Source organism: Pinus tabuliformis, chromosome 8 (assembly GCF_031772625.1).
Source record: "Pinus tabuliformis cultivar Carrire ecotype Pingquan chromosome 8, CPIR1, whole genome shotgun sequence".
Classification (NCBI taxonomy): domain Eukaryota; kingdom Viridiplantae; phylum Streptophyta; class Pinopsida; order Pinales; family Pinaceae; genus Pinus; species Pinus tabuliformis.
Genome location: NC_142294.1, coordinates 1843173045 through 1843186172, shown reverse-complemented (window position 1 = coordinate 1843186172; position 13128 = coordinate 1843173045). Strand labels below are relative to the sequence as shown.

At 35.4% G+C, this 13128-nt stretch overlaps 1 protein-coding gene across 2 annotated transcripts in view; it reads right to left on the bottom strand.

The window, feature by feature from the left end:
- The window catches only part of LOC149243631 (ARM repeat superfamily protein), a 293501-nt gene that overhangs the window by 182094 nt on the left and 98279 nt on the right, over positions 1–13128 (bottom strand). For both annotated transcript variants that reach the window (XM_089374589.1, XM_089374590.1), the window contains 3 exons: positions 11710–12253; positions 7106–7192; positions 5993–6183 (listed from right to left, as the gene is read on the bottom strand). In XM_089374589.1, coding sequence (XP_089230715.1) covers positions 5993–6183; positions 7106–7192; positions 11710–12253 — 822 coding nt within the window. The remainder of the gene's footprint in view (positions 1–5992; positions 6184–7105; positions 7193–11709; positions 12254–13128) is intronic.

The window sequence follows — 13128 nt, the reverse complement described above, 5'->3', positions numbered from 1 at the left end:
TGGCAGATGCATTTGGTCGACCTCCGCTACAACATTATGGCTCAGTGGGTATTAGTTCTGAAGCAAATACTTGTCCTCCCTATGTCGTGCAATAATTCAGCGTTTTTCTCTTTTGGTGAGTCAATTTTCTTTGATGGCAAGGTTCTGGAAATTGATGAGAGAATATAAATCCTAAATCCCTTGAAGACCAATTTTGATCTTGATATGGAAGGCTCAAACCCCTCATTGACTGCACACTTCGGCCTTCAAAATCCATTGTATAGACACAAAAGATTTGGCTTGGTCTCAATTTGCCCAGCATTATACACATAGATATTTCTGCCACTGAATGGAGAAGAAAGAACTTCGACCCACAAGTAGAAATTCGTCCAACAATGGTTTACCAGAGAAAACGTTCTTTCAGCAGGGAACTCAGCCTATGCTCTGTTTATAAGATTCGACCCACGAAATTGGGTGAGAAACTCATCCTCCCAAACTTCTCCAATTAACCACGATCTCATCTTTCAGCAGGGAACTCGGCCTCTGCTCTGTTTTTAAGATTCGACCCACAAAATTGGGCAAGAAACTCATCCTCCCAAACTTCTCCAATTAACCATGATCTGCTGGATAATTCGATCTCTTGCTCATTCCTCAAAAATTTGATCTGGTTATGTTGATGACGCCTGGCTTTCGATTTGTAAAGTCTCTCGGCACACCAAAAATTTTAAGTCTTCCTACAAAGAATTACATTGAATGCCCATGGTCCCTTTGTATAACATATCTGATCGAAGACCTCTCCAAACTTTAGAACTTAATAATCTCAATGAAATGGGACCCTGTTATGAATAAAATATATATAAAAATAGTAAAACTAATATAAATAATAATAGACATATACAATGATTAATTAACTAATAATTAGTAGGGAATAGGCATGTCTCTACAGACATGATTGTTCGTGAAAGGGTACTACCTGGGTATATATACGAGACCCTCACTCTCATTTGTAACATCATTCTTATTCATACATTTTAATATATATTCTTGTATCCTCAATGGAGATCTACATATTCCAAGTCTTCTGGAGTATTTAACTTGAAGAATGAACTTTGTTCGTTCCATTTGGTATCAGAGCATTCCACTAAGTATACGAACTTTGTTCATTACATTGGTATCAGATCATTCCTCTAAGAATACAAATTTTGTTCGTTACATTGGTATCAGAGCTATTCGATCCTCTAGTCGCTCCGCCACTGCACAGAACCTCGTTCTCCGATCCAAGTCCTTGGCCATAAAAATCATCCACTTTGTTGTCACCGTCACTAAAGCATTCACTACAGCAAGCTGGGAGTTTCTCCATCATTGATTTCATCAAAGACCCTTGGCCATTTAAAAATAAAAATAAAAAATAAAAAATTACTATAAAGAATAGGTTAAAAGGAAAAAACATTATATAAAAAAAAGAGATTAAAATTAAAAAATAAATAAAAACTTATTAAATAAATAAATAAATAAAAAATTATCGGCACCCTCCGTTGCAGTCTCCACCATTGTCGAAGTCCACACTCAAAAGACGTCTAAACAGTCGCCGACCGTTAGCTCTACATACATTATTTGTGCAAAGCCACCACTCAAAGAAAAAAATCATTAGAAAAAAATCACTGTTGCTACCAATCGAAGTTGCTGCAACTGCTGACAACCATCCGCCAATTTTTTTTTTCTATCGTCGCCAAAACTAGCGCATAGTTAACTTCTCCTCAGTCGCATCCATTGAGCCGTAGAGATCCTAACCCCGCCACATTCACTGAACTAAATTCGTTGCCATCCCCGTTCCATTGTATAAGAACCAGCCACAATTTATCTCACAACCCGCCGCCCAAAATTCCTCGTAATTAGCTAATCAATCATTGTTGTACCATTTGACTGTGCCCAACAACCGCCTTCCAGGTTGCAGCGCCCCTCACTATCGCCTAATAGGAAAACAACCACAGCGCGATCGTTTGAAGCCGTTGAAAGCTTGCCCTCCGACAATCTGCACCAAAACCATAGCCGCCAACCAAAATAATATTAGTCCATACGTTGTTTCGATCCACCGCATGCTCAGTTGAAGATTGCAACAGGAGTGAACCAACAATAAAATTCAGTGGAAGAAGCGATATTTTGAAAAGAACTTCTCTGTACCATTTAATCTTGACATCTCAACGCTCAATGCTTTTGTGGTAGAATCAGCCGTCGATGGTGCCATATTAATGGACACAAAGGTACAGTCACACCCCTCTACAATATCCATTGATAAGACGCTAGCATAAACGAATTCTTGTAATTATTGGTACATTCTGTATTCATAAGAGTGAAGGCTACATATCATATTCGTTAGGAGACAAGATTGATAAGGACAATATTTAAAGTGTTTTTCATTACAATACAAAAGGAAACCAGGAAAGAAAAAATTATATTGGAAAATAAGTTATATAATAAGTTTTTATTAAGTCTATGGAGTTGGAGATACCCACAAAAAGACAAAAGATAAGGAAATAAAAATAGAAAAGAAAAGAAAAGCAAAAAGAGTTAAAAAGTTAATTGAAGGCTTAATCTACTTTATAAGATAAAAGCTATTCAAAAGATTTCTTAAAAAAAAATAACAAAGGGGGATATTTATTGTTAAAAAAAAATATTACTTTTAAAAACTCCAAGTTCATCTTAACAAAGTAAAAAGCGAATCAATTGCCGACGAGAAAGAAATTGAGTGTAATTCAGAAATGAAAGAGGGAAGATTTCCTAAAACTTTTAGTATAAGTGTCAGTGAGCTATTTAAAATCGAAGGATCATTCGCGGGAAATGATGTTATCATCTCTATTGATCCTACTCAAAATCATAACTATGTTAATACTAAATGTGTTAACCAATTAGTGATTCTTGAATCAAATATAATTGAAACGAATTTTGTTGACACAGGGGACAAGCAATACAACATAAACAATCTACAACTAAGTATTGGAGACTATACTTTTGTCTCGCAATTCACCATTAAAACCTTATTTTGCGACAATAGTGATATAGTTCTGGGTTCACCCTGGATCGAATCACTAGGATCTTTCATCCTAAATATGAAGAAGAAGTTTTTGACATTTTCATACAAAAAGAAAAAAATAACATTACAGGATGTTACAATGAAGCCAAAGTTCGTAACACCAGAAGATATGCAAGATATCGCAAAAATAATTTCTCAAGAAGGTAAAAAGGTAATACAAAATATGCAAAGGGAAATTGACAAAATCACCACTAACAAAAATGAAGAAGTTACTCACCTCAAAGACCACAGCGAGAAATTATTGACGCAAATTAAGAAACTTAAAAATGACAAGAAAATATTGAAAAGCAAACTAGAAGAACTCGACATAGAAAACATAGCTGACCAAGTTGAAGAAAGAGGAATAAATACTAATACAATCAATATCAAAACTCAAGAAAATGTCAACCCAATTGAAGGGAAAACATATTCAAATGTTGCAGTTCAAATGATGAAAAACCCAAGTGAAAATTCTGTAACCAACTCGACAACATCAGAACCTGAAGTAAATCAAAATCTTGCCTCACATATGATAAGGGAAAGACAAACCAAAAGAACTCCTTATACACCCAAACCACAAGAACAGACATCTCAATCAATCTACGAAGTCGTATCACTCAAAACATAACCAACAAAATTATGTTCCGAAGAAAAATGAAGTTAGCACAATACATTCTGACGATAACAAGTTATCCCAGATATGAAGTAATTGCCAAGTTTCATAGAAGATTAATTTAGTATGGTTTGATCCTTTCTCAGTGCGACAGTTTTTTTTATCACTTAGAGTATCATATCGTCTTGTTTCAACGAAGATGACAATTCCAGGACAAGAAGACATTCGAAACAGAAAAAGAAAAAAAAAAAAGAAAAAGATCAAGTCTTTCATCAGTAAGCTTTGAGGACAAAGCTTTTTGAGGAGGGGGGCAATGTTATGAATAAAATATATATAAAAATAGTAAAAATAATATAAATTATAATAGACATATACAATGATTAATTAACTAATAATTAGTAGGGAAGAGGCATGTCTCTACAGATATGACTGTTCGTGAAAGGGTACTATGTAGGTATATATACAGGACCCTCACTCTCATTTGTAACATCATTCTTATTCATACATTGTAATATATATTCTTGTATCCTCAATGGAGATCTACATATTCCAAGTCTTCTGGAGTATTTAACTTGAAGAACGAACTTTGTTCATTCCAGACCCATAATATATGGATTTGTCGAATAGTTAATATTCACTAGACAATTTGCTCATGGCCCAACAAATTAAATAAAAAAATTGTCGAGAATTTTGTTGAGCAATTAATATTCAGGAGACAAATTTGCGGTTAGGAATTTTATCCTTTCGACCACAGCTTGCCTTTAGGAAAACTCTCCTTCCTGCTCCTGCAATAAATCTGGTCTAGCAATTTGGCAAGTGAACCATCAGGCTGGCAGGAAAAGTAGCTCTGATACCAATGTAATATCCCAAATGCAAATTTCGCAGGATATTGCTTCAGAAAATTATGCCATCAATTTAACTAAACAATTTGCATAATTTTGAACCATAAATCGTTAGCAAAACGAGAAATATAAACTGCTACTGAAGAATAGACAAGAAAATCATGCAGAAAAACTCTCCAACTTTATTTTATTAATATGTAAATAAGTTGGTACAAAGAGTAGGAACATGGTTGAGATGATGGCCCAAATAGATCTACAACAATGTTGCATCGGCCTCTATAACAAAAAATCTAATGAAAGCACTTGTGCATTCTGAACGAATACACCATAAGGAGAAATGGGTTCTCGCCCACTCTCACTGAATCACTCGAGGGTTTTCGTCCTAGGGCAACTAGAGTAGAGAAATAGGTTCTCAAACCTCTCACACAAAGACAATGCACAAATCCTAGTTGTCCCAAATGATCTCCTCCTCCTCCTTTTAAAGATCCAATAGATAGATCTCCAATCTTCTAGAAGTGTCACATTTTATTATTTTACTCCCATTCTAGAAGCTCCCATTTGACTTAATCTAAGTGGCTTTTAATTTAATTTTTCTTAAGTCACTTTTGGCCTTTTTCCCCAATTAATCATTTTTCCCCTTTTTTAATTTTTAATTAATCAAGTGACTAATTAAAAGTATTTTTAACCCAGAAAAATAGTAAATCACCCACCATACTTTCTCTGACCGTTGAAAGCAACTCCTCAGCATCGCATCCTATAGATATTCTCGTTCTGGTTACATTGAGCTATTACACCAAGAGTTTCCATCAGATATTTCTTCTGGAATGCCACCTCAAGCGTAATTAATTAAGTCGTGCTTGATAATAACGGGAATCACCATAATGCAATGGAACCAAAAGCAAATGTACTGAACTGCTACTGGTGGTAGAAAATGCCAAGCGAACACCGTTGGACCCCGTAAAACTCCTCAAAACTCCTTGGGGACCCTCGATGACATAATCATGTTCCCATGACCTAGCCATCCCGTGCCCTGGAAATCCACCCTGGCTGTGCTATAGAGGAAAATAAAAATGGGGACATTACAGATTCATAAGTTATATATAGAAATAAGCAACTTTTCTTAACCTGCAGTCTAATGTCTACATAGTATTTACAAGCAAAGATGGCTAAAATTCATTTGGCATAAAAATATTCCTATCTAAAACAAGAACCAAATTTATCTGAGTCCGTGATGAATGTCAATGGCTCACAGAATGATTGTTCTGAACAAAATAGTGCTTGAAATGGCATTAAGATCAAATGAAATTGAATGCAAAAACAACATAAGCATTCGCTGAAAAATTTTCCCAATAAATCTTCTTTAAAAATTCATGTGTTCAATGTTTTAATTGGAAGTGTAATTCCTATAAGTTAGCAATTGTACAATGATCTACAAAAGAGCATGGGCAAGAATTATATCCTATCATAAATTCTGAAAAAACACCTTACCAATGTCCACGAGGGTTCCTCCCCTCAATACAAGTGACAAGTGTCACAGACATTTCAACTACGGATTGCCAAAGCTGTTCACTACCAGATATATTCCGGCAAGTTGCATCGAGTATCACATCCTTGTACCAAAAGAGCTCAGCAGAATTCAGATTCTTTGCTAAATGGACAAGAGCTATCATACCTTGACCCTGATATGCAAAAGAAACAGAACATGAAAGATAAAAAAGTTCAGCCATAAAAACAAAAACGAATTCAACTGCCAAACACATCCTACAAGCATTAGTATATTTGTATCTGACATTTTGATAAGCAGTTCATTTTCTCTACAATCTTCCATTTAACTGCATTCTAAATCTACGATGCAATAACAAAATAGCTGCAAGCTATCTCATTTTAGTAAGAACGACTGTCATGTTTTCCTACAGAAATAGCACACCCATTCAAATCAGAGCACTAAACCCTTCTGGATCAAAAACACCACCAAACAGTGTTTTAAAATTCAAATACAGCACAAAACTTTACATTTGGTTCACCACCTTAGTGAAGTCTTTTTTCAATATGCAGCTAACTACAGATGATATGTCGCATTGGACAGTAAATTATTCCAAGCATATTTGGCAGGGAAGTTTAGGATGTGCCACTTTATCATGATTTCATAAAAAAATACAGAAAAGGAAATACTTTGGAATGACTCGTCCTGTTAGAAATCAGGTTAAATGCAATCAAAGCATCTCAAAATATCTGTATGCACATATATGGAAAATAAAAGGCCATTAAACTTGACTTTTTCAACGTGCTACAGGGACTATGTTTCATACTTCCTTTCCACATAATGATTGAACCGACTATCAGACTTTCAATTTTTGTACCATGAAAAAACAAGAATTCTAGATGAAACGCAGAATGCTGTCATCTTATGTTTTCTTGAGTAATTTGAGAAACTCACTTCTAAAATTTATTGAAAATACAAATAAATACTAGGTATAATTTTCTCTCAAATTCATTTAAATTTCAAATGATAAGAATCTAGATTCACAAATATACATGTATCTATTGTACGAATTCTTCTAGAACATAGAAGGAAACCAATGTAGAAGTAACTGAACTCACCTTCACTTCAGGAGACCAATGATCTAAGGCTGTCAATGCACAAGGGATAACCAATGTACATAATGGTCCTATATATGGATGTTGAATCTGCAATTATCAAAGAATAAATTTGTCACTTCTACCTATTTATAAAGTTGGTTGACCTTGTTTGAAAAATATCATAACAAACTCATTATTTCTGTAATTTTTACCATTATTTCTCTGGAACTGACCCAGATGCCAAGGCAAGACTAACAAAAATCAGAGACTGGGAGAATGGGATATGAAGGGCACTTCGCATGATAATTTTACAGTTAAAACAATTTCCTGTCAAAGAAAGCACAAAAAAGATATTTCATACGAGAGGCAACCAAGGTACAAAATAACCAAGCTCCACTCGTAGGAATTTTGACTAGCTGCAAAGTACCAACCAAAGTGAAATGGTCAAATTTTAAGTATATATAAAGTTTGAAAAATAAGTTATTCATACTCAATTGTAGTCATGCAGATTGTGGTCAAGTGATTAAATCAAAGCACTTTCAAGTTTCAATGCTCGGGCTTTGGTTCAAAACCTCCCAAGAGACATGTTGCCACAATGTGGCCAATAGAGTTGACTTAACACATCAGAGAACAGGTGGAAGCCTCCTTGATGTGGTGTATCACAACAGATGAGGTCAGGTGTATATAGATTTGTGCACATGCACACTCAACGCCCCCTCCTCACATCCCCTCTCCGAATTCACGCTCCGGTCGGGAGCTGTTCAGGAGCTAGTCGGGAGCGCGCTCCCGAAATCACTCCCGAAGAGGGATTGATTTCGGGAGTGCGCTCCCTACAAAAAATGCGCTCCCTGGTTTTTTGGGAGTCTTTAGTCTTTTTTGCAACATAAAAAATTGCAGTAACATTCCAAATGCAATTTTTTTTTAAAGAAACAAATCATTTTTGAGTGGGGCAGCCTAATGATCAAGCCTATGGCCCTAGTATTGATATGTGATTCATGGTAATGTAGTGACATTCTCCTTAATCTTCATTTTCATCCTTTTACTTAAATTTTTAACATTACCATGAAATGACTCAGGATGTTTGAGAGTGGTTCCGACCTCATTGGATTTCATATGGAGAAAGTAGAATTTTAGATCTCATTCAAAATCCAGCAGACTTATCTATTTTTCAGGATTTCAGGATTGGGGGCGTTGCAATGTTTCCATTGGATTTTGTCATGTATTAGGGTATGGAACTCGTATTTAATCAAGAGCATGAATCTCTCTATGTACCTAGATGTTAGTGACATTGTTTGCCGAACTCCTCTATCATGACCCTCCTAAAAATGTATGCATCTCTCAAACAAAATCTTGACTTGACATGCTATACCTTTTTTAACTTATGTTAATGCTTAAAGGGTGATATTAATGACAAAGACCCTGATTTTCAACAAGACTAAAAGATTATACATTTCTCGTGGCGGCAAGAGGCCCAAGCATTAGCAATAGATAATAGATTTACTTGTCTTTTCTATTTTCTAGTAGTTTTTATAACTATTGAATCTTTCATATTTATTATGATATTTTTGTAAACAATATATGAAAATTTAAATTTGAAGTTTGAAGTTGGCAATTATAACTCATTAGTAATGAATTATGAAATGATGCTTTGTGAAAGTTGAAAGTTGTTTCATTTCATTTCATTTTATAGCATTTCATTTCATGTTAGATATTATTTGTTGTAATGGTTACACTTAGCTTACAAGTACAACTTTAGTGATCATTGATCATAAATGTTATATAATGAATTTTGGAAGCTTGAAACTTTAAGATTGATGAATCATGAGACTCTGGACGTGGTTGATGAAGATTATAATTTCTAGATGATTGTTGTTATATGTTCAAACTTCAATCTATGTTTTTTATGTTTATTATATCTAATTCATCATTCTACATGCTTTTGTTGACATATATGCATCAAAATATAAAAAATATATATTATATAAAAAATCGCTCCCCGAATCACTCCCAAATCTGGAGCTTCTGAAAATGCTGCTCCCGCTCCCAAGTAACCTTGCACATGCACACTCACAAACAGTGTAACACAGTTCCCCACACAATTGATCAGATTATTCAATCTTCCATTATGAAAATGAGATACAGGACTCAGATGTCCCATGAGAGAAACAATCACCCATACAACCAACATTGGGTTAAAATTCAAGACAACTAAAAACTATTTAACACTTTATATGTCTTAATCTTATTTAATAACTTGCATGTGACTTATTACATTATGCCTTAAGCAAATTTATTATCCAGTGTTAAAACCCCATAAATACAATGACATGATCATTAGACTATGCTAACTCTATCACCCTCCCTTCATGGTCATATTTGAAACAAACGCTTGTACCAAAAAGTCAAAAATTTATATGCACCAGGCATATCAAAGATACCAGCAAGCTGCCCACATGTTGACTGATGCACCTCAAGATCATCACTCTCAAATTCTCAATCAACAATCAGATATGATGATAGTGAAAACCCACTTTGAAATATATGTCCTAAATATTTCAATTTTAGTTCGAAGTGTTAAATTATGCAACTAGGGTCAAATTCCACTTCGGACAGCTCATTGGATGAGGATAATTATTAAATTGAATTCCTCTTTTCGAGAGGAGCAAAATTGACCTAAAGATCACTCAGATCGGACAAGGAAAAATGTGTTTTCGAATTAAAGATCACTCAAGGTATGTGAACATATGAGTGCCAGATCCTCAAGAACCGATCAAAAGTTATAAGAATGGAGGTGAGATATGGGATTTGTAATGTGGCAAGGAAGGTGTTAAGTATGATATGGGGAAGATGGAATACACTATCTCAATCATGGCTTTCCAAGTAGTGCCCCTTCTATAACCCAAAGGGCCTTAAGAGAGGTCCCATTGGACTAGGGTCAATGCTTAACTACTCTAATAAGGTAAGAGAACAAAATTATGGTCAAGGTCTGTCAATTTTCCAGATCACCCCGTCATCCATACTAAATGCTCGAATCAATCGAATCAATCAAGTATAAGCACCTGATTGCAAAATGACGAAAGTACCTTTTTAATAGCAGCCCATCTTCATGCAAGTGTCAATGTTGGATGGTGAGAGGGCCATGGCTGATGCAAGTGGCAGAGGCATATGGCATATCATCGTCTAATGGTGGCTGGCAGAGGCTGTTGGCTGACTGGCTGGCTGTCAAATGTAGGAGAAAATTTTCCTCCTATAGGGTTATCCATTTTTGTTGGTAACAAGACACATTCTAAGGTTTCATCACTTTGAAGAAATGCTAATTATGTGGTTAGTTTGCACATATCCCTATGAGGTCCTCTCCATAAGGTAGAAGATGTCATAATTTAAGGTGTTATTGAAGATATAGCATTCAATATGAGGGTTACTGGCTGTTTTAGATGAGGATATGGTCAACAGGTCATCTCTTGAGGAGTGGTGCCATTTGGGGGTTATTCTGATGGCTGCTGCACATATATCTATGAGAGATCCACTTTTGTAGGAATTGGCTAACCTACATGTTGAGTGAGCTTTAGACTTACCATCCAGGTCCACTTTTAGAGGAGCATCCATGGATATTCAATTATTATCTCTTGGAGAAGAGTATTGATCTAAAAGTAATCACAATTTTGTTATTTTTCATTCGACCAAATTGTGGATCTAAAGGCCACTTACTGCTATTTTAAGGAAGAGTGGTTAAGAAGGATAACAATGTAATAATTCATTGCTATCTCTTGCAGGTTCATGGATCTAAGAGTGGATATTGTTATTTTCTTCTGAAAGGTTGTGCTAAAGACTCTATTTAAAGAGCAGCTACCTCACTCATTTCTCATGATTGGATTGATAAGACAAACCCCTCTAAAGCCTAATTGTACCTCACACGAGGGGGAAGTAAAGGTACAAACAAGTATATGTGAGGATCTCTTCATTCATTTTTTTTTTCTTTCAAATGACTGTGGTATTATGCTCAAGTGGTTAGTGTTGTGGGCAAATCTTTTCACATGAGAAGGGGCTAAGTGTGATGTTTTTAAACCTCATTAGCCCTTTGTATTCTGGAATATTGGGGGATTTTCTGCTATAATAAAAAGTTCGGTGTTTGCACATGTTAATGCCTCATTTATTCCTATGAGATTGTTATTGAAGACATGACTTGTTGCTTGGGTTGTCCTTACCTTTTAAGGCTGCTTTTCTTGGTCCTTTTCATTATAATTTCATGTTAAAGTTCTTCCTTCAATATCTAGGCTGCACATTATTTATCAGCTCTAAAACACATCGGCTGTAATGGCCCGCCATCACTCTAACTTCTTTGTTTCAGTCAAACATCAAATGGAATATCTATTGAAAAAAATGGTAATGTTAGTACAAGAAATATATTACTAAAATTACTTCCATATGGTGTCAACTGCAAACTCCATGAATAACCTATGTTTTCGTCAAAACAAATTTGAGGGTTGCAGCAGACTCTGATATATTTATTACTGTTAAATGTGATATATATATATATATATATATATATATATATATATAGATATATTAACAAACAAACTATAGCTTAAAGCATAGTCCCTTTGAACCATAGAGATAATCAATACCTGTTTCAAACACCAACACATCTGGTGTGATGCTATGACTGAAGGAGTTACTGATGCACTGCGAAAGTCTGCATCCAATTCATCGTCCTTAAAATTACTGCAGCTACTTTTAATGGCATCTTTTATCATCGGAAATATTATGGGTATTAACTCTATGACTAATCTCTTTTCGAACCCTATTTTTGTCAAATCCAAACCCTTGTCACTGTATGAGATTGAATAATTGCCAACAACATTCAATGGGTTTTGCTCAGGATCAGAATAAACAGCCTCTGATAAGTCTCTAATTGTCTCAGCTGCAACAACCTGCAATTTTTTTGGAATCCATGACATCAGGGTTGCCATGTTGGCATTGGATGAAGCTAGTGCTGCACAGCAAAGAAATAAGCCTGTTATTTTTTGTGTTTCTGTAGTGTCTTTCAGCAACCACTGCCCATCCTTGACTGGCAAAAGAGACTCCAGAGCAGATTTTATTTCTGCACTTTTCCCATCAGAATGATTTTGTTGGGTTGAAGACAGTATTTCCAGTATTCTATTGGATAACCTGTTACATCACAAGTTGCAAGGAGGAAACTGATAAGAAGAGAGAAGCTATATTTTAGCATATGATATAAAAGACTTATGGAAAATATTTCAATGGCAAAAACTGAACTTCGTGATCTAGAATCATATGAACATGGGACTTCGAATCCAACCTATATGGAAAATATTTATATGGTAAAAACTGAAATTCTTGATCTAAAATTGGTCGAGCATATTAGCATTTGAAGAAATCAACTATGGACACTCTATTTTTGCCATCTGCTAAGAGAAGGATAATGTGATTTGTCGGAAAGCATAGGTTCTACTTTCTAACAACACCCAACTTCCCTAATTATTCGGTGCATAGGTTGTTGCAGCATAGCTGAGATCAGAAAGTGACTGATGCTCCCATTATGCAATTAACTTAGTATTGCTTTCAAGAACTGACATGTAAAACTTGCTCCAACCTTCAGCTGTTTCCCTCAATAGAGTAGCTTCCTTCAAGGAGAACAACTTGAAGTGAACCTGCAAGTTCATTACAAATTGGAAAACACATAGACAACCTCAATCAGTTGAACTACGGAATGAAACACTTAGTGCCCAGAAAGGGGTTCGCATAAACTGAGCAGACCCGAAATTAATGGATCCCTTGTTTGACTAGGCTACCCTTTCCTGGAAAAAACAATGCTAAGATAAAAATACAAATAATGGGCTTTTTGACTTGTAACCTTGGACTGATTTTGTCCAAAAACTCCTTGGGGTGTAAAACCATGGCTGATAATAGAACTGCCTTCACTATGTCCAGGCAATGGTTCAAGCATGCATTCATCGGCCAGTTCCTTCTCCTATTTCTGTAAAGCACCTTTTGATATAGAGGCCTGAATATGTATTCAGGAT